This window comes from Hippoglossus hippoglossus, chromosome 19, assembly GCF_009819705.1.
Source record: "Hippoglossus hippoglossus isolate fHipHip1 chromosome 19, fHipHip1.pri, whole genome shotgun sequence".
NCBI classification, from domain to species: Eukaryota; Metazoa; Chordata; class Actinopteri; order Pleuronectiformes; family Pleuronectidae; genus Hippoglossus; species Hippoglossus hippoglossus.
Window position 1 is genome coordinate 5,643,357 of NC_047169.1, and position 22,296 is coordinate 5,665,652.

The following is a 22,296-nucleotide window of genomic DNA, read 5'->3' on the forward strand; positions in this document are numbered from 1 at the left end:
TACACCGAGTAGAAAAGGTTCTGTCGCTGTGTGATGTAATACGAGTGTGCTCTTCTTATATAATGTCGAGGCACCACATTTGTAGTTGAGTATATATTTTGTTCTCATAATGACTTGTGAAAGCTTTTCTTCTGCCACTGATGCATTTTCCATTTGATATTGTGTCTGGGTTTTTACTTTTTACTGCAATTCAGTTTAACATTGTTTCCTGGGCACAGAGTCAAACAATAAAAAACAGTCGTGGTGCAAAACAACATATCTGAAATCATGAAGTGGATAAATAAACATGGCTTCCAGCTCCAGCTTGATTGCCAGGTATATCTGTTTAATCCCTGAGACGGATATTGAAATGTCATGGGTGATAATCTTGATTTAGGGGACTTTAAAGCAATAAAGGGCTCATTTAACAGTTCAATGTGACAAATTAGCTGATATGTTTGCATTAGCTTATATTTTTGGTGCATTTCATTTGTATCTGTATAACATCACAGGGTGTTTTTGTGTGCGTGTGTCTGTGGATTCACAGTATTTCTCACCAAATTAAAAAACAGTTGGATCTGATAGTACAAAACATGTCTTTGTGCCTACTAATGTTACTACCGAGTGTAATTAGCACAAACAACCCGACCAGTATGGCTCACCAGATACATGGGGCCTCTGAGCATGGTTACAGCACAGGAGGTGCAGCCTCTGGTCGTATAATGCAACCAGCTGCAGGAGCCAACTTCTGCAAACTCCCTGTCGTATACAGGTCAAGTGTACTCTCTGCCTAATGACATCGTCCATCACTTTTATAACTTTTAATAAGCTGACTAAGCAATACAACAGCTGTAACTGTTATCCACTATTACCTTTAATCCTGGTTTGTTCCTCTTTTATTTTTCTTATCTCCTGTGCATGGACTTAGTCTGCATGTGTGTTCCTTTGTTTCATTTTCTGTTCCAACAAAGTTGACTATCTCATCCAGCCTGTTTAGTTTGCCTTATTATTTTACAGGCATGTGTTTCTAATGGGGATCCTCAAATAAACTAAACTAAACTAAAGATCTTGTCACCAGTCAAGTTTAGTTCCACTGCAGTACCACCAGGGGGAGCTAAAAAGCCACCAATGACTACAAGTAGTGTTCTTAGAATAAAAAAAAACAATTTTATCGTACACTGTTTCTCTCAAGATGGAAATAATAGAGTCACAGGAAACACATATCAAAGAAATATGAAAAGAAGGGTTTCGGTTTGATATCACCGTCACATTGTTTGCTCGGATTGTTGCTATTACCTGATTGGGTACATACAATAAAACTGTAGCCACACATCCGCCCCTGTGAAAGAGAGATGTGCCCCCCATGCTGCAGTCACTCCCACCAGAGCATGTTCCCTCTGGCACAAGTGCGCACTGTAGCCTGCTTTTCCCATCCAGCGGCTCATTGAGCAGCAGCACCTCAGTGGATCCACCAAGGACGCAGCCTTTTCAATGTGAATACAGCTTTTGTTTCACGCGTGCTTTCCACTGGGTTTTTTCTTTTTTTCTCCCAGGCTGAGCGCAAAAGTTGGCACCTGCGAGGAGCCGAGTGTGACTGAATCATGCCCATTGCGCAGAATCTGTGCTCACTTACGGTGAATCTACGGGAGAGGAGCGCGTCTCCACCTCACGGGACGCAGGACGCGCGCTGAATGTTGCCGCATGGTGTTTGTGCAGGAGGGAACCAAAGTTGCGTAAAGAGCCCGACCCTGCACAAGTAGCGACCGCCTGTCACCAACAAGGGGATTGGAACCATGTCGGCCATACGGAGGAAATTTGGGGAGGACTACCAGGTGGTGAACACCAACCAGGACATGACTTTCTCCGCCCAGGTGAAGAAGAAGAGGCAGCGGTTTGTGGAGAAGAACGGCCGCTGCAACGTCCAGCACGGTAACCTTGGCGGGGAGACCAGCCGGTACATCTCCGACCTCTTCACCACGCTGGTGGACCTCAAGTGGCGCTGGAACATGCTCATCTTCATCCTCACCTACACGGTGGCGTGGCTCGTCATGGCTTCCATGTGGTGGGTGATCGCCTACATCCGCGGCGACCTGACCCACGGCGGCCACGACGACTCCTACACGCCGTGCGTCGCCAACGTGTACAACTTTCCCTCCGCGTTCCTCTTCTTCATCGAGACGGAGGCGACCATCGGCTACGGCTACCGCTACATCACGGAGAAGTGTCCGGAGGGGATCATCCTCTTCCTCTTCCAGTCGCTGCTGGGCTCCATCGTGGACGCCTTCCTCATCGGCTGCATGTTCATCAAGATGTCGCAGCCGAAGAAGCGCGCAGAGACTCTGATGTTCAGCCAGGACGCGGTGATCTCGCAGCGGGACGGGAAGTTGTGCCTCATGTTCCGAGTGGGGAACCTGCGGAACAGCCACATGGTGTCCGCGCAGATCAGGTGCAAACTCATCAAGGTAGGATACAGGTCATGTAGTCAGTGAGCGGAGGAGCGCCATGTGTCCAAAAGACGCACAGAACAAGTGGGCGCACTTTGGCGCAGTGAGCATCCGCCTCTTGCTCCAACTCCTGAAACGCCACCGTCCCTGTCACCGTCCAATTAACATTCAATTAATATGTCCTGAAATTACTCATTATGTTTTATGAGTGCTTTCCAAGTCATGCATTGAATTTCCATTCATCTCCAGAATTGATTGCATTCCCTCAGGGTCCTATATGATTTGCACATGAGGTTATGGGTTTTAACGAGTGACCATTTACATTTACCCCCCTGCAGCAGATTGTTCTTTATTATTGTTGGATTTTTAAATGAACAGTGTCTCCCCTCCTCACCTCTTCATCTCCGAGGGTCATCTGACTGGGCTGTATATTTAAGTTCAGCCTCGACTGTCTGCAGATGAGATGAATGGGCCCCTGGGGGACAGTAACCAGAGGGAAGCTCTGCACTTATTGAGCAGGGTAACGTATAGATGTATTGGACCCATTCCAATGCTCAGTGGGCCACAATAAGGTGAAGACCTAAAGACCTAAAGACAAAAATACCACAAAATCTGAGGCCCTGCATGAGCTCTATTAGACTATAGCCTCGGCACGTTAATCCACGTCTTGTATTTCGGCACCAAACGTCTCTTATTCATGGAATCCAGCTCTCTTCAGTCCAAACACCGCTAATGCATGAAGGACAGTGGTGCTCTGTTGTGACGGGGAGAGTTAGTCGTGCTTTTGTCGTCTCCGAGAAGTGGCGTGATGATCTCAAGTGACAGTTCCCTCCTTGAAGCTCAAGGGAGAGTCACCAGAAAGCTCCCAGTAAGTGAGTGCCACCGTTAGTGCAGCTCGCACTGAACGCTCCATTTGCCGAATTTATCCACACAGCATCTTTCAAAGAATCACCTTCTGTCCAGACTCTTATTTTTCTTTTGATTTGGGTAGAAACCCTTAGAGAGAGAAGAATAAAAGCCTCTCACTTGAGCGCATTAAAAGCCACTAAACAAGGTTTTACTGTTAGTGTTTCATCTCGCTCTGGGACGATTTTTATTTCATTTCATCACCTTTTTATTTGCTTTTCAATTAATAGCCCAGAGAGGCCAAAAGGAAAATGTGTTGAGCTAATTGCAAGGCACCGATGCAATTTCATCAACTTCACACAGGATAGTTTCAATCAGGCATTTTAATACTCTCCTAGATGTTTGTAACTTCTGCTGCGGTAATCCCATTAATTCAAGAAGAGTGAAAGCAGCTGGACGTCCACACATGGGGCTCGCTGTCACGTCTGACTGTCAGATTTGCCGATTTCACGGATATTACCGTTTTCTATTGCACATTCAGATCTACTATTTAAGAAGATTTTTCTGTGATCATTTTATTTATGCTCGGGGTGAGACATCACTGCTACTTCGAGCGGAAATTTGCCCCTAATTGGTTTTGATTGCCAAGATTCAAACAGAACGTGCTGCAACAAGTGCTGCAGAACCTTCATGGCTACACTGCATTATTCAGTCTTAAAAAAATTTAAAACCATCGCGAGTGTAACACAATTACTGCTCGACATACAACAGGGTGTTTGTTGTGTGTGAAGTGCTCCCACCCATCTGTTTTTCTCATTTTTTAGTCCGACAGTCCTTGGCTGTCCTCCAGAGATCAGATGATTAGATTTACGTGATGAACCTGATCTGGGGTTTGTGCCAGTAAATGATGATCCTTTAAATGATCGTTAAATTAGATTTTAAGCCACAGCTATCCACGTGTTGGTGGAAGGTCAGACATCCAGGACTCTCCTAATTGGCTGCTAAAGAGCATCGCGTTCAAATGCCATCAATCATCCCACAGAGGACAGACAGTAAACAAGCAAAACTTTCATTTCACTTTCTTTCACTCGGATCCAGCGCCGCTCCTGATGCTTGTGGCACAACAATATCTCGAAACAGAGGCGGAGACTTGTCATATTTGTCAGTCACAGTGTGCAGGACGCCACTGCTGAAGAGGTGCAGTGTCTTTTGATGAATATTAGAGTGAGGTTGTAGAGCCCATAAACTATGCCACCGAGGTGTCACACTGCACTGTGGGGAATTGCAGCATAAATTGACTATACAGCATCACCCCGCAGTACTGTACCTGCTCTCTGAAACAAAGCCGTGGCTTGTGTTCAGGTGACGCTCAGCTCAAGGTCACTGTCAGATGGGTAGGCCCACAACGCTGACTGGAGAAATGAGGCGTGCTGCAGTAAATCCTGTGCCGGAGCTGTGTAAACGCAGCGTGGCATGGTACCTGCTATCAACTGTCAGGGATACTCGGGGGTGAGCATGGGTTGTAAATTCTTATGGGGCCTGGATACTGTTGAGTTGCTCAGGTTCTTGATCAGAATTTAAAATAATGACATTTATAATGTGATTTTTTTTTTTTCATAGAAGACGGTGATAAAAGACCATCAGCAGTATGTTTCCATTGACTCGCATCATTAGGCGAATGGTAGATGTATTTATTTATAGCTTTTCTAGTCTTATCAACCACTCAGACTATACAAGCCACAATCAACCATTCATATAGAGCTGCTACATGCAGCGATTTATGTTGCACAGCATTTCTCAGCCATCAGGGGCAATTTGGGGTTCAGTGTCTTGCCCAAGGACACTGTGGCAGGCAGAGTAAAGGAGCCTGGGATCAAACCACTAACCCCCTTGTTAGTGGACGGCCACCTGTCCCCCATGAATATCAGTCATATTATCCTTATATTTTCCAAAAAACTCCAACACTTGCAATACAACTACCCTACTGTTACACCCCCCCCCCCCCCCCCCCCCCCCCCACTATGTTGACATATATACATGTATGTCTATTTACATCAATGTGTACTGGTTCAGCAAGTTCTCACATCTTATCCTCACGGTTACTTAATATGGAGACACTGCAACATTGAAATACACTTTAATACACTGAATTGAATTTCTGAAGAAGCTGTGCTGCCGTGGCTGCAGCATTAATCCAAAAATTTACCCAGAAGTGAATTGATTAAAGCTGCGGTTGTGTTGTCGGTTCCCTCAAGTGTCATCTTCAGCGTTCCTCCAGCACACATCTCAGACATAAGCAGAATTTGATTTTTTTTTTTTTGTTGTACACAAAAAATGCACAAATGCAAAATAATGCAAAAATGCAGCTTTATTCTAAACGGAAACATTTGTGCACCAGAGCTTGTTCCTTCAGTTTATCATTTTAATAGATATTTTCAATCACGGCTTGTTCCTCTCAACTTTGAGGACAAGTGATGGACAAAGTGTTTTTTTATATTTTCAATTTTATGATCCCACACACCCATAAGTACGGCTTCCTGGAATACAAGAACAGTAAATGATACTTGCTCGGAGGTATTTTGTTAAAACGAAAGGCATTTTCTGTCAAACCTGATTATGATGGACCAAATGTTAAAAGAACAGGGAGTACCTGGACTTTTGAGCGTGAGTTATATTTCTTCAGATTTTACTTTAGTGCAGTCTGACTGCAGTTGTGTCAAAGGTCACTAAATTGGAAGTGTTTTCTCCACCACTATTGCATATTAACTTAAAAGATAACCTTGAATTCCCATAAATATTAATGCACCTTTCATTAATAAACCAATAGAATGCAGTGGCACACTGACCCCTGCACCGCGGGCAGGATATGATTTTAGAATAGAGAGACGTGTTTGCATGTAGTTTGGCTGCAGCACACCGAGGAACCTTCGTGCTCACTAGAAAAGACGAGTTAAAGACGTGAGGGGAAGTTAGCAGCAGCAGCAGTGTGGTTAAACTGAGCTGAAACACAAAGACAGGGAGACGGAGTGACAGCTGGGCGGTTGCTCATCAGTGTCAAGAGAAGCTCGTCGCAGCAGGTTGGGCCACAGCGGGAGATAAGTGATACGGGCGAGTGGTAGTCGCGGACAGACAGGCATGGATGCAGGCGTTTAGCAAGGCGGGAAAGCATACGTGTCATCGTGGCTCGCCACATCTGCCGTCGTCTGATTCTGAAGGACAAACAGAGAGAAGAGGAGAAGAGACAAAACGAGAGACGGATGAATTGGCTGTAATGGTGCTGCCTCAGGATTGGGAGCTGAAATGTGACATCTGTGACGCCATTATGTTTAATGTCCAGCTTGAAGTTCGAAGGCTCCAGCAGGACACACACATGCACAAACACACACACACACACACACACACACACACACACACACACACACACACACACACACAGTTGCATAAAAGACAAACACACAAGGACGCACTTGTGTAACGTCACTGTTTATTTCTTTGCATCTCTCTCACACGCACACCTGCACACACACGTGCACCCACACACACTGAACTGAGGAGGAAGTGGGTCACCAGGGACGGGGGCCCTGGTTTCACTCAACCTGAATCTCAGGTGGCTTGGTAAATTAAGCACTCTCTCCACACCAGGTCCTCTTCCAAAAGCCATTAATTTCCCCCTCGTGGCACTGAGTGTTTAGGGGCAGAAGGAGAAGACACACAAGGCTTTCAAATTGTTAAAGCCATTCAGTGTCAAGCAGCTTCCTTCTTCTTTTTGCACGGGTATCATTTGGTTGCAACACTATCAAGGAAGCTGTGCATCTGGAAAACAAGCAGCTTTTATGTCTTTTTTATAAACTGAGAGGCTTAAAAGTGACTCTGTTTCCATTCCATTCTCATTGACTTGTAGGAGCATGGCTGACAAAAGGGACAAACTGCCCACATGCATCTTAATGATGATGATAAATAAATTAGTATATAGACATGACAGGCTTTTAAAAATGATTTGATGTTACTCATCCTACTTATAGGAGCAAGGGGGGAGGTTTTCAAGAAGCAGAGGTCATCTGTAATATGGAAAAATCTATTTCCGACAAAATACTGGATTTCTGGATGGAAACAAGAAGCTGATTTGGATCTTTGGTCGATCAATTAAATGAAAATATGAAAGGAATATTTAAGATAAGATTAAAAAAAAGATAAGATAAGATTTATTGATGCCAGCAGCGTATAGTCAAAACAATGTAGACAAGAGAACAAGTTAAAGTATAAAATAGAATCAAAATAGGCAATCACATTAAATTAAACTGGTATTATAATGTAAAAGTACATAGATATGTACATGATATAGACATATTTGAAGGAGCACCATTCAGAAAATCATAATATAGATCTGTAATCACATCTGTAAATTTTGAATAATAACAATAAAAAAACAAATAAAAGTTATGGATTTTTCCAGCCTTTGTCCTACATTAATATGTTCTTTTCATTAGTGCTCTGTTCTTTAAAACATTTATTTTTCTTTGCTTTTACCAAATTCTATCCTGCGACACAGCCTTTCTCGTCTTCAAATTCAAATGGGTCTCACCCGTCGTGAGTGACACTTTTCCCTCAAACTAGGCGCGCCGGGGATCTGTGGGCACAGACGTCTTCCCGTGAAATGTCACACCCTTCTGTCCTCAACGTCACTGTGAATCCAAATGACAGTCTGTTTGCCATCTGTGTGGACCGAGCGGCTCCTCACTCAAAGGGCCGGGGAGATTTGTCTGCACACAAGTTAACATGATGTGACAGGGAGAACTATTTGATTTGAATCATAGAGGGATATCAAAATGTTACCGGGACAAAAGGGATTTCTAATTTATTTCTTCTGACTGTTTGGCTTTTCATTCACTTGTATTGGACTTTTTTATTGGTTTTTCTGCCTTCTGGGTGAAACAAACACATGCTCCTTTTGTAAATCATTCTTGACATATCAGCTACATTAAGAGGCTTTGGTTTGACAGGACAAGAGGTTTTATAAGCTCTAAATTTCCACTTTCCACTTCCTTGAGCTCACGCACTAATTCCATCTTTTAATTTAACAGCTACTTTATTTGATTAAGGTGGTTCTGTTCCCCGCTTGGTCTCTTTGGAGCGAGCGCCCGTCTCTCCTCCGTAATCTAATGATACTTGTTTCCGAGGCGTAGGCTCCTATAGAGTTTTGTAAGTACTTTAATGTTCAGGAAGGTGTACACAGTAAATGATTGCACAGAAGTGCCGTAAATTATACATGTTACCGGTGCCCGGGCTGTCAGACAGAAATGTGGGGGGAGATGGGAGAACGCCCTTATTTTACCCAGCATGTCTGTCTCTCAGTCTGTGCCACAGATTGTTTATAAAGATGGACGACACGTTTCTTCCTCCCACTATCCAGACGTTAAGTTAAAATATATATATATAAATGTCGCCATCTTGCACATTCGGAGCCAGAGTCTGTGCAGTGACATACCTGACTTTATTTATTATCTGAATTGAATCTCAAGTTAGAGCAACTTGACCTTTTTTAAATAAACATTTCAATCTTAATTTGTGAACCCTAAAAAATGAAACTTTGAATTTCAAAGATGTTGAATTATGAACAACATTTCAGTGCTATGAATATTTTAGTGCTATAAATGAAATGGTATTTAGTTGCTAATGAGATTCAAATTATTTGCCTCTATAACCCCAGTGTGGAGGAAAAGATTTTGAGAACTATCCTGAGTTAATTGCTCATGAGTCAAAATGTAAATGTGTTGTGTTTGTGTTTCCAGTCTCGGCAGACCCCGGAGGGCGAGTTCCTGCCGTTGGACCAGTGTGAGCTGGACGTGGGTTTCGGGACGGGGGCGGACCAGCTCTTCCTGGTGTCGCCACTAACCATCTGCCACGAGATCAACACCAAGAGCCCGTTCTTCGATCTGTCGCAGCGCTCGCTCATGAACGAGCAGTTTGAGATTGTCGTCATCCTCGAAGGCATCGTGGAAACCACTGGTTCGAACTAATTATAATATCTCTCCGTATATATCAGCCTGTGGCATAGATCATTTTTCAGTAATATGAAATATTTAATTTCATTGTGTTTAAATATTAAAGAGCACAAGCTCTTCTCTGTGTCTGCCATTTTCCCTTCACATTTCTGCCTCTCTTTTCCCTGAGAGACATTTAATACTTTAATATCTACTCCCTGTCTGGCTGTCAGTCCTTTTTCATTTAATATCCCTCTCTCTACAGTTTTGTTCATAATGTCTCCTTTTTTGTCATTTTCTTGTCTGTATTTCAAACGCTCCTTAGCTCTGATGTATTTTCTCTCCATCATAGGTATGACATGCCAGGCGAGGACATCTTACACTGAGGATGAAGTCTTGTGGGGTCATCGCTTCCTTCCTGTCATGTCACTAGAGGAGGGCTTCTTCAGAGTCGACTACTCCCAGTTCCACAACACCTTCGGGGTTCCTACACCTCCCTATAGTGTCAAAGAGCAGGAGGAGAAGTCGTCCCTGACGTCACCCAACTCTCTGTCTGTCGCGCCCACCCCCTCCTCTCCTCCGCTGGGTAACGGTGCCCGCGGCGGCCGCAGGGAAAGGCTCCTGTCAGCCGACTATGCAGACCACGCAGAGGACCAAGCCATGAGGCTGCCCAGCAAACTGCAGCGCATGAGCTCCACCAAGGAGGAGACCTTCTGGAGGGGGTTGAAGACAGGGGCAGCCTTGCCAGGGGGGAAGGCCTCCAGCATGGGAGACCTGCCGCTTAGTATTCAGAGGCTCCGGTCAAGCTCCATCCCGGTCACAAGGCAAGCACAGCTGGAGGAGCAGGTTCAGCTGTTGTCCTTGGATGGAAACGCAGAGGAGGTCGAGCTGGAGAAACACAGACTGCCAGCAGCCATTAGCACCATCAGTGCTCCAACACCAGTCCAGATCTCCATGATAGGGGGTCGGCCGGAGGACAACTTGCCCCCCAAACTGCGCAGAATGAACGTTGACCGCTAACATCTGTGGACTTCCTTTCAGACTAAAGGACATTTTGAAATCGAATCAGGCTCGACGGGCATTGTATATAAAGACTATTGTGATATGATTATTTGATTTTTTTCCTGCAAACTTGGTCCGGTATTTTAGGTTTAACGAAGTTGTCCATTTCCACAAACAGGAGGACAACACCAATAAGCCATCCATCCGCTCGTACTGTGAGTCATTTTTGATAGATCACCATCTGTGCCCCCTACTGACTCTTAACACTTCTGCTTGTGCGCTTGTTTCTTTCATTTCTGTTCACCGGGGTTTGCATTGAAGATTTTCTTATTATCTCAAACAGCAACTTTTTAAATAATCAAGCACCAGAGTGGCAGTCGTAAATCACAGGGATTGTCCACTAGCTTAACCACAAGGCCTTTAAAGCTTTGGATTTCTCCCAAAGCAGAGCACATAGGACTGTAGCTGGAGTTCTTTTAACCTTTTGTAGAACCAAAACCACAAGCGCTAAAAGGGGAGATGGTTAGATAGATGGTGTTAAGTTTGCTAAATACGTTTTTGCAATCTTAAAATTGAAAACATACTGTGTGAAAAAACTAACTTGGCACGTAAGCCAAGCAGCCAAATGAGCTGAAAAGAGAACAAAAATACAGAATGATCCCTGATGTTTCATAAACCAACTCCACACTGCAACACTAGAACAAATATATTTGACCCTTTTTACCCTTAATACCCTTATTTACAGGGAACTCATGAAGCTAAAGTTAGCCTCATTACAGTGCTATTAGCTGACGTACGAAACCGATGGTTACCGGCTATAAATTAGAAACACTGTCGTCTACCTCCGTCTGAAGTCAAGAAACCATTGTTTCTAAAAATTACTGAGAATTTGAAGTGATGAACTTGCTGCCGTTATCACTGTAAGCTGCGTTCAGTATGTGCCAATCAATCAACCTGGAAAAGGTAAAAAAAAAAAAAAGGACACACAATTCAGGTTGATGCACCATATTTATTTATCACTTGTACTGTATATTTGTTTATTTGGATGCACATTTGACTTGTGTGTTTATAACTGTACAATTGTAACTATTTTCAACCTTTGGACTACCGACTTTCTTTCATCATGAACTGAGTTATTAAAAAGTAAAACAAATACTTGGGAATGCAGGGATGCTGAAATCAGGGGACACAGTTATGGGGTCTTATTATTGCCAATATAAAGGTAGGGTTAAACTTCATAATTGCAACTGATATTAAATGCTCTGAAAACACAAATGTGTGTGTGTGTGGGTACTGATTTTTTTTTTTTACATTCTGCACCACGTTTTCTGTTAATTGTGTAATTGCTGCCTGTGTTAAACATTTCAACACCCAGAGGTATCGCAGCCAACGTTCTGCATCAGGAATTCCTGCGTCTCCTCCTGGGAGGGTTAAACAAACATTCATCAATTATTAAAACCTTTAATGTGAGTGTGAATAGAGAAACACATTTTAAGAGGGCAAGAGTATAGAGTAAAAGAACCGTAAAAAAGCATAGATGTACTAATTTATCAATGTAGTTATTCACTCCTCTGCTCACTTGAAATCAAACTTTCTCCTCCAGGCCAATAATGGGAGTTGTCCTGGGGAGATGGATTGAGATGGAAAATATCTAGATATTACGCATCTGAGAATGAATGTGAGAAACAGCAGAAATTAGATTATGTTACTAGTTGACAGTACATAATGATCTCGCCCTTGCTTTGGATAAAATTAACTCACAAATGAAGGGAAGAAGAATAAATCACCGGCCACTTTTCATGCAAATTATCCTGTAAAATGATGGATTCAACTGCAAAGGAAAATCAGGTTTGTTTGTTTCCGATCATCTGTCATTAAATGGTGCCTTGAAAATGGTTTAGTCTAATTTTCACTTGAATGGCGCTTCCTTGGTCAAATGAAGGTCATTAGATCTAAAATAAAAAAGAGGAAAAACACACAACGCTTGTGAGCCTGAGGCTGTAAAACCTTGATGTGACAAATGACCAACCAAACCAAAAAGTGCTTTCAACTGAAACATACATATTTAGATCAAAGATGGAGGAGTTATTTTGCTGATAATACTTAAACTTAAGTAGCATTTGGAAGATTATTGCTGATAGAAAGTTTTTAGTGCATCATTGGTTCTTTTACTTTGTACTAAATACAATTTCCAATACAAATTGTAAGGACTATGTACTTGAGGAAATCAAAAGTAAAAAAAATTGAATATGTCATTCGGTTTTGAATTGATGCAGCAGGTAGAGAAGTTTTCAGCTAGAATGTATTGCATCATATTTTCTAAGTTTTGTGAACAAAATCATAATCTGCAAAATAACTGACAACTATAGACGCTGTCAAATCAGGTACAAAGGGCAAAAAGTACATTTAAGTACTAGCTCCTCAAGTACTAAAGTAAATGTGCGTAGTTTCTCTCCACTACTGCATAGAGAACATATCCAAGGCTTCATTTTTCTAGTTTATTCACCCTGCAGATGCAAATTGTCATTTCATACTGAAAATGTTGCTTCCAAGCAAAGAACACAAGCAGCTGTATCCCATGAAATCACCATATATCTATATTATAACATGCCGATCAGATACTCCAGCATCCGGAGTGATATTGTTGAATTATTATTTTGATCCAGTTTAAACAGCCTCAATGAAAAGTTCTGACTGTTTGAAACTCTGAGTAATCAGCCTCTTCACATGTCCATTTTCCACTTGCTCATGTTTATGTTCACGATCACAAGAGATCCGGATCCGTCGTCGTGTGTAAAGTTGCATTCGTGTGGAGGCAGCTGTGGGTGCGGAGCGTGACTCTGTGTATCTGCGTGTTTATCCGTGTGCATAGGGAAACACAGCGAGACGCTCTCAGGAAGGAGCTGAGCGATCACATCGCACATCCACATTAACCAGATGCTCATCCATAGTCAATGAGAATAACAATTGTTGCTGCTCTGAAGCACGGTGCCATTAGCTCTGTGAGATGGACAAGCTCGTGGAAAGAGAGCCCATCTAGGACGTGGAGATTGAGCGCTGCAGAATTTTGACCTTTTGACTCCAATGCAGTCATTTACAGAAACAGACAGCGGTGAATAAATCTGTATCTATGAGACAATATCAGTGAAAAGGGTTTCTTTCACAGATGAAGAGACCATCAAACTGCTGAACAAGTTGGAGTGGGAGTTTTCCTCCCTCGCTGCACAATGGACACTTTCTCTTTTTCTAAAGTCAAGCATGAGCAAAATCAGACACATAAATACCAGATGTAGGACTGGTACCACAAATCTTTTATGGGTTAAAACGTCGAAGAGAAGATCTTCCACCACCAGGGGATGTTTTATTAAACAGAAAGTGTCCAAATGTTCCTGAGAGAACAAACCAGATTTGTAAATTTCCATTTGATCACCGTGACAGCATCATTCTCTAGGACGTCAGCCGTCTTGCTCCCACAGGCTCGCTCCGGGCAGCCTAGGTAAATAGTGTTTCCTCTGCAGAATCTCAATTGCTTCTCTTCCCCTTTTCTTTTCCATGACTCACCATTAATCAGTTCAAAAGCTCTTTCGGCAAAAATTCCGGACTGAGGACTGGAAAAATCAGTTTTGGTGACTCAATTTAAAAATAAACATTCTCCGTTTGAAATCTCTTCATCAAGATCCATGTTTTTAAAAGAATTGTTTGAGATAAACCTGAATAATACCAGTATGTCTTTTCTCTTTAATTTGACAAAGTTCAAATGATTTCAGCTGCTGTGTAAATCTCCTCCAGAATCCTAACAGTTGGAGTTGGATGTTATGATTGTATTTTGCAAACTAAACGGTAAAAAAAGAATATTTTAGTTCTTTTATTACGTATTTTTAGTACGAGCAAAGTGCTGCCAGCAGCTGCCCTCAGCTCTTTGGATAATTCAGAGTCGTTCAGTTCATCATTGTGGTTTTCAGGCAAAACTTTAATGTGTTGATTCACTCTCAACTCTTTCAGCTTAATTTTCAGCTCCAGCCAGCACAGAAATCCTCTGAACCACTGAACACTGTACCTGCTCAGCACCAAATGGAATCAGAGATAATTAGTCGAGGAGGTGGTAAACATGATGCAGCATTTAGTTGGTGGAGACCAAAAACAGAGCTATAAGAAGAGTTATGTATTACATTCTTATTATTTCAGTTATTCCATTATCTATACATCTGCTTATATCTTATATCTATATATTTTCCTCGAAGGGTTGCAGGGGGGCTGGAGATTGTTATTTTTGTGAGAGTAAATTATGGATGGGCATCCGGAAAGTAGTCAGGAAGGTGCTGGTTTTAATTGCTGGATGTGGGAAACATGTTAACCATACCAATGAGATAAAGATAAGGAATAAATTAAAAAGAATAAAGATAAAGACGTGACTCTTGTGATGGTACATGACTGCTAATGCTGGTTTGATAATCACGACTAAATAAGCAACAACCAAATCATGCAGCTTATTTGAAAGTTACAATCAAAGGAATATTTCAATTATCAATCACCCAACATATCAGCCGATCAGCTGACAGAATATGTGAGCTCTGTACTGTAGAAACCTGGCAGTGAATCATATTGTTCCTTCTCTCACAACCATTAAACCGGTGCTGTATTATATTTTTGAAGCCGGTCCTGTTTACCTGGACGACCCTGATCACAGTCTGCTCAGAGTGAGGTGCTCAACGTGCACGTGCTACCAGCCCTGTCACTCCATTACAGAGTCACAGAATCTTATTACATGCCCCTTCCTGGCTTCCTAATTGGGTCTCCACACTAAGACTTTTTTCAATCCTGCCACTGTGAATATGAAATAATTCAGGGCACATTAGCCGATGATGCACCTCAGGAGCAGGCGGCGCTGCTTTGAATGCCTGATTGTCTTCACGGGACTTTCTCTGCAGCAAACGGAGGGGAACCTGAATTCTTTAAGGCTTCAGCGAAGAGTCAGTGAAGCAGACGGAATCATTTATGGTCGGATTCAAACGGCTGCACGACTGAAAATGCGTGAGCGGGTTTCTCTCTCGTGAAAAGCCGTGCTTGTCTAATACATATTTGATGGATCTTTTAATAAGTGAAAAGCACAACTCTGGGAGGACGTTCCTGCTGGAATGTGTGACTTCATCCGTCTGTGAAGAAACATTAGAATAAAACGACGACCTTAATATTTTAGGTGAAACGTTTGGCCTCAGAGCCGCATTGTTACAATCTAGTGGTGCAAAGATTGAAAGGATCGTTTTCTCATTACACTTTCTGCGGCAAATTTAGGAATGTGGTGATTGAAGAGAGGCATCTTTTGTCTGCTGTTGATTCTTTGCACAGCTGAGGTGCATGTTGCTCATCTTTCATTCGGTTAAATTCTCGTTCTCTCTTTTGGATTCAGGTGAGACCTTCAGCGAGTGACAAAGGCATCATTTCCCCATCTTTGATCCGTTGAAAATTTAAGAAAATGTACCTCTGCTACTTGAAAACCTTTTCCAAAGACCTTTGATCTTCCTAAAGGCCTCACGTTGCTCACTTACTTTGCCGCCTTCATCATATTAACTCATCCTTCCTCTCTGGATTACCTAAGTAACTCATTCCGTAAATAACATGTGGGGACATTTAGTAATCTTCAAAGAGAGGCGAGAGAATTCATGTCCCAGAAAATTTACATATTTTCAAAAAACATTTCCATATTTTCTGGGACACACAGACGTCTCAGCTCCTCTTCTTGATTTCCATTGTTCACACTTCTCAGTGGGAAGGATGTGACTGAACTCTGACACATGGAAGGAAAACTCTAACGAAACAAACATTTGTATATGAAGCATCCAAATACTAAAAAATATTGTATCACAGCTCTGACTTTGAGATTTATCAACCCACAACATGCTGCGACTAAAGTCAACTGGTTTCAGTTTAGTTTTAGGTTTGTGCTTCCGACACAAATAAATCTGATTCGCCGAGCACACAGACGTATTCAGCACAGGCAGCCTGACAGCTGATTCAGTGTTGGATGTTTCCTGTGCGCTTACTTCAATAAATTATTCAAACTTTTATTACACCCAGATGCTGTGAAGCAATTCCACAAAAAAAACTGAGATGAGACAACAGTGGCGGCTGTAATAAGTGTTTCTTTAAAGGAAGTGAAGCGCAAAAACATAACATGTGTTTGAGAGCGGAAATATTTCATTCAAAATTCATGTAAACTAAATAAAGCTTTGTTTTTTTAAATAACAGCAATGGTCAGGTTTGAAATGTTTGTCATTTGGTTAATTTTAATGATTGTGATGTGATTTTTAGGAAAATCATTTTTTACATATTACTGGATGTTTCAACCTTTTTTATTTTATAATTTAACCAGTAGCCTTTAGCAAACTGCTTAAACTTATCTGTTACTTTAAGATACATTTATTAACTCTTTGTCTGAAGCTATTTCAATCTAAAATCCATCACTGTTAGCTAATTTCATTTAGATATTTACTTATATTTTAAGCTATTTCAGTCATTTGTCCACTACTTTCTACAAATCCTTCTTAAGATGAATTCATTTCTTGAGGCAGGTAAGTTAACATGTTTTTCTCTCACTCGTCATTGCATTATTGTCCAAGTCTTATACTGTAGCCGACTCTATATGGAGATATTTTTAAAATCTCACTCTACTCTATTTTCTTTTTGATCAAATATTTATTAGTTAGTAAAAATATCAACCACTTACTGTATATATCACTTGGAAGCTGCTGAAGTATCTGATTTATTTTGTGGTTTGTATCTAAATGCAAAGGAAAGAAAAGAAAATGTCCAACAAAGCAGAATTCAGGTCAAACTCTTTTGTGGTGACTATAAGTGTTTAGCTGCCAAAGTGTGGACTCAGAGCACATTTGCTATCGGTGCAGCTGAGTGACCAATAAAACGATGTGTCGAGCATTTGCCAGTTTCAGGAAGAAAACAGCAGCTGAGCAAACAGGCTCTTCATTCTGGCAAACACACAAATGTCCAGCGCACACGTCCCAGACTGACCACGATGCCAGTCTGTCTCCTGGATATAAAACCATGTACTGCTGAACAGGATGGAGGTTGTGCAGCAGCTAGATATGTTCCCTGAAACTCGTTTCTTATCCGACTGCTGCCAGGCTGATTTACTCCCTCTGGGTGAGGCTAATCGCTGCATGGGGAGGGGACAAATTGGCGAGGAAAGAGAATCAGTCATTTGTACCGTGGACACTGACCTCTCCTTTCTAGTCTTACCTGACCAAGCAGATTATTATCTCACGGAGCATTTGTTTGTGGTGCATCAGTGACACCTCAAAGTCAGACTGTTTGGTTTTGCAGCCACTGAGTCTGTAAAAAGAAAATAATAAAAATACACTATAATAAGAAAGGGGAACATGTGTGTGGGCCTTCAATCAACGTCTCTCTATCTATCTCTCACACGTCAATGGCTGTTACTTCTCTGGTTTATTTCACTGACTCCAGTATCCCAATCAATTGGGAGTAGTTCCAATCAATTAGCTCTGCATTATTCACCCAGGAAGTCCCCATGGGATTCACGCAGACAACACCAATTACTGCGTGGCTCATCCACTGTCTGCGGACTAATGCTGTGACATGGTTCCAGAACACACACAGAATAATCTTTCAGTCACACACATCCATCTTTACTCTTTATACAAGGGCAAAGCTGGGGCCCCAGTCAATGAGGGAGGGCCCCTCATGAACGTTGCTCTATAGCAATTGTGAGAACCTCCTTAATGTTAATGATCGTCTATGTACAGGGGACTGCAATGAGAATATGGTCGGAAAGACCCTAATGAGGCCCCATGTCTCTAGCTTTCTGCCAAAAGCTTCATTATTTCAGAGGTTTGGTTTGCACTCTAACTTAAATACTTGCACAGTGGGAATTTTGAGCTTTGGTAGTATGTGTTTCCTGGAGGAATATGGTTGTGGTGGTGGTGGTGCTGGTGGTGGGGGGTCCCTTTGGCCTGGCTTGACATTTAATTTATGAAGTAAATTAAAACGTGAGCAATAACCCACAATTCTAAAAGAACCACTTTATGAAAACAAAATAGAAATCAAACAAACTAGATATAGTCGTTAGTCTAAAAGACACTAATAAAGTGTTAAGGTGAATGAATCTAAAGCAAATAACAGCCTTAAAGCTTTGAATACGGGTTGAAGCTGTAAAGTGTACCCTTGCTTCCCCCCCCCATATCTCCTGAAGAGGTCAAGCCAAGTCTATTATGATGGACTTAATAAAACTTAAGAGAACTAAAAGTATGTCCTCAGGGAGCTTTGCTGACCTTCTGTAATGTCTGATATCGTTTGGCAGTAAAGTGGGTCGAGTGATGTGCTCCCACCAGGATTTGATGGAAGTCTTTTTTATTCTCTGGTGTTAATGTAACAGCAGCACGGCATGTCATGGTAATTATCAGCCGAGGAGGAGAACGGCTTATACGGTTAAAATGCCCTTGAGGAAAAATGAGCTGCATGCACATTATGTTCTCATGTCAGTGTAACAAGACAATATGGCAGCTGAGATGTCGTTACGATAAAGAAGATACCTTTTGTCATGCTGAATGTTTCCCAGAGAGCAGCTCGCTGCCATCTGTCTCCACTGAGCTGCCAGGTAATTGTTTCAATGAGGCAGGTTTGTGTGATATGGACGAGCAGGAAATGGTTTGCATGACCTCAACTCCACAACCATAACCCAAAGCCCAAAGTGAAGGTGCAACTGAGAAATCTTCCCCCTGTTCTTTCTCCACATTTCATGCTTACTGTGCAAAATGCCCCCAAAAATATCTTTTAAAAAATGCATTTATATGTGATTATATGTTCAAAATTGAATGATATTATAATACTGGCTAATATGATACATACAGAAATATCTATTTGGGCAATAACAGACCAGATGGAGCCAAGTACTGACATTTCGTTAGCAATGATTTCCCACATTGAGCGGATTTGTCCCTTAACTGACTCAGCTCCAGTTTTGGGGCGGAGGCGTCATCCCCCTCTCTCTCTCTCTCTCTCTCTCTCTCTCTCTCTCTCTCTCTCTCTCTCTCTCTCTCTCTCTCTCTCTCTCTCTCTCTCTCTCTCTTCCCCTCTCTCATCAGTATTCACAGTGAGTCTCGTGTCCTGAAATGCACTTGATAAGACTTGCCACGCTCTAATCTACCATAGAGGGGAAACAGGCAAATGAAATTGGTCCTCGGAATATCATTCCCATGACGAATCAATATTCCAGTAAAAAACTCAGCCGTTTGGTTTTTCCCCTCCAAGAGACGACCTTTTGAACTCCTTCAGGCGGAAAAAGAAGCTGTGATGTTAGAGCTCATTTGTTAAAGCTATCACAGACACAACAGGAGGAGGCGGCCGCTGACCACGTTGTGGAGAGGAAACCGGTGCATAATTGCATTGGCTACAGAGGCATAGATTTCAGTTTACATGATCTTCAGGAGGAATTCAGGAGAGTGGGCCTCTTGTAGTTTATGTGCTGTTTTACTTTTTTCTATGGTGGACCCTGACGTGCAAATCACAATGACAAATGGGGAAACACAACAACAGACAAAAAAAAAAACACAACTGCAAATCAAAAAAGACAACGGGAAATAAATCCAAAACACTGCGGCACACAGGAAAACAGCAAAATCACAAACCACAGAGGCAAATCAGAAAACACAACAAATCAGAAAACACAACAAATCAAAAAACACAACGGGAAAATCAGAAAACAGTAGCCGAAGGAAAAGGGAGGAACCAGTTCTCTGTATTTTGTCGCATCCCATGTTGTCTGGTGTATTTCCTTCCTGTTCAAAACACTTGTTGACGGCAGGTACCTCGCTTTTCGCTAGAAGTTAATGTCACGGGGGTTTATTTTTTGATTTGTTGCATTTTGTGTTTTTCCCATTTGTCGCTTTGATTTGAACTCCATGGCAACCTCAGCTTCCACTCCTGCGACCGAGAGCGAGAGCTCAACGCACTGCAAGGAAAAGACACGACAACACATGCAAACACAGAAAACATCTTTCACTGTGTTTTCATGACCGTGTGAAGCATGTATACTCACGGTTCAAGCTCTAGAAAAAGCTGTACAATGAAAGAAGGTACAAAAACACCTTGTTCTCCTCTGACTGAATATAAAGTGAGTATTATGTCTCTTTTTGGCCTTTTGCTCTCACTGCTTGTTTTCGGGGCACCGTGCACAGCTCGGGATGTGATTCCTCACATCGAGGGCTTGGAGCTCAGCGGGGCGTCGGTGATATCTGTGACCAGGATGTTCGCTCACCGGTTTCCTCCTGTGGTGTCACTACCTGTGAGTGGCAAGTGTGTCGTCAACATTATGCACCAAATGTGACTCTTCCCCCCCCCGTCCACCTTTCAGGATGAATCTCTTTTACAGCGGCTGACACGGTGTTGCCTTCACTGACATATCACTTGTCTGGTTTGGCTGTCACACAATAAAAATGTCACCCTTTTATATTCCGACAACAAAGCTTCCTATTTACCCAGGTCTGTCTTCGGGAGCCGCTCAAGACAAGAGCCTCAAGTGTCAAACAGGAACATGGAAATAAGGCCTTGTTGACACTTTAACGCTGCGTTGACAGCGGGGATGTGTGTTTACTGTGAGGTAAACGTGATTGGACTAACGCTGCTCTGCAACCTGCACTAACCTGGCCCGTGTGTGTGTGGAGGCAGGTTTCATTCATTTTCATTAACAGTGGACAAATCGTGTTTGGGAGGAACTTAATCAGATTGTATGTTCTGCAGAGGTCTGTGATTTCTTATACAACCTTCTATCAGTTGGGGAAATTTTTTAAAATCTCATTACTTGATTGATTTGATTACTCTCTGATTTAATCAAGAGAGTAACTACTAAGGAACTGGAGCACTTGTCGAGACTGTCCTTGATTTGGGCGCCTAATAGATACAAATGGATGGAGATCTGATAGAAAGCTCGTGAAGGGTTTTGGCTCCTCAGTCTGTGCAAAAAGATACAAAATTTACACCTTTATATGCTTTAATAATTTATTCATCTGCTGCAGTTTAATAATTCATGCTGATTCTTGAATGCACATTTACGATTGTAATTTCAGAAGAACTTTAATAAAGGGCTCTGACAGTGAAATGTCCGTGAACGCAGACTTTGAGGATGGTTTCATGAGCGGGATAATTGGATTGTCGTTGATTTTTTATTTTTGTCCTCAGGAGACTTTATCTCTAGATTCTTCTTGCTGTGAAAGTGTGTATCCCACGCCCCCATATTCATGTACTCATGAGGACTCGCTGTTTTTTCTTCTGCCCGACGCGGCACTATAAACTCAATTATTTAATGCTGACCTAATTACATGTTTGTATGTTTGCCTTCCTGTTCTCGTTTCTTGTCTGGACTTTTACCTGGAGGAGGGTTTAGTCCTACTTCTGCTATGTGAGAACAAAGGAGGAGATTAAAGTCGCAGAATGGCATTTTATATATTTGGCTTCAAGCGTTTCTATGTAAATGAGAAAACAAAATAGCGTATATAGTAGTAGAGACTGTTTAAAGATGGATGACGCATCTCCACTTCTTCACAGGATTTGAATTCCACCCTCTTGTGCATGGAGCCAGAGTCTGTGCAGTAATGATCGATGACGGAGCCGCAGTTGCAAGGTCCCATCAAAAAACTGACTCAACCAGTCGTGAGTCCATCACAACTGTCCTTCAAGACGCTTCACCTTGTTTTTATAACAAATAACAAATTCAAACCAAATTTTGCAGACAAATCATCCTTGAGTTTTAGTTTTAGTTTGGTCAATGTCCAATGAATCAACATGGGGGAGATGGAGGCCTTTTGCAATGTCATCCATCTTGATATAGAGTCTATTGTTCAGAGTGAGGACTAAGCTACACAAAAAACTTCAGACCCACTGAAGCACAAACAGCTTCTCTCTCCAAACTTCTCTGAACTAAAAGGTTTGAAATCACCCAGTGGGACGAGCTGTTATTGTGCGATTACACTGAACTGAATATAAACTCAACGCTGAACTGAAGAACCGTCACA

General features: G+C 42.1%; 1 protein-coding gene across 1 annotated transcript; it reads left to right on the forward strand.

Moving 5' to 3' along the window:
• Positions 1-1,326: 1,326 nt before the first annotated feature.
• Positions 1,327-11,527, forward strand: LOC117752677 (G protein-activated inward rectifier potassium channel 1-like). The gene is made up of 3 exons (XM_034570228.1): positions 1,327-2,441; positions 9,059-9,275; positions 9,603-11,527. Exons 1-3 carry the CDS (start codon positions 1,773-1,775, stop codon positions 10,268-10,270), a joined length of 1,554 nt encoding a protein of 517 aa, XP_034426119.1. The 5' UTR covers positions 1,327-1,772; the 3' UTR covers positions 10,271-11,527.
• The last annotated feature ends 10,769 nt before the right edge of the window (positions 11,528-22,296 follow it).

Bases quoted from the DNA above. Each gene is read 5' to 3' on its own strand.
- LOC117752677 (XM_034570228.1), top strand. From the start codon at position 1,773: ATGTCGGCCATACGGAGGAAATTTGGGGAGGACTACCAGGTGGTGAAC. The intron at 2,442-9,058 runs GTAGGATACAGG...TTGTGTTTCCAG, and splicing joins TCAGGTGCAAACTCATCAAG to TCTCGGCAGACCCCGGAGGG. The intron at 9,276-9,602 runs GTTCGAACTAAT...TCTCCATCATAG, and splicing joins AGGCATCGTGGAAACCACTG to GTATGACATGCCAGGCGAGG.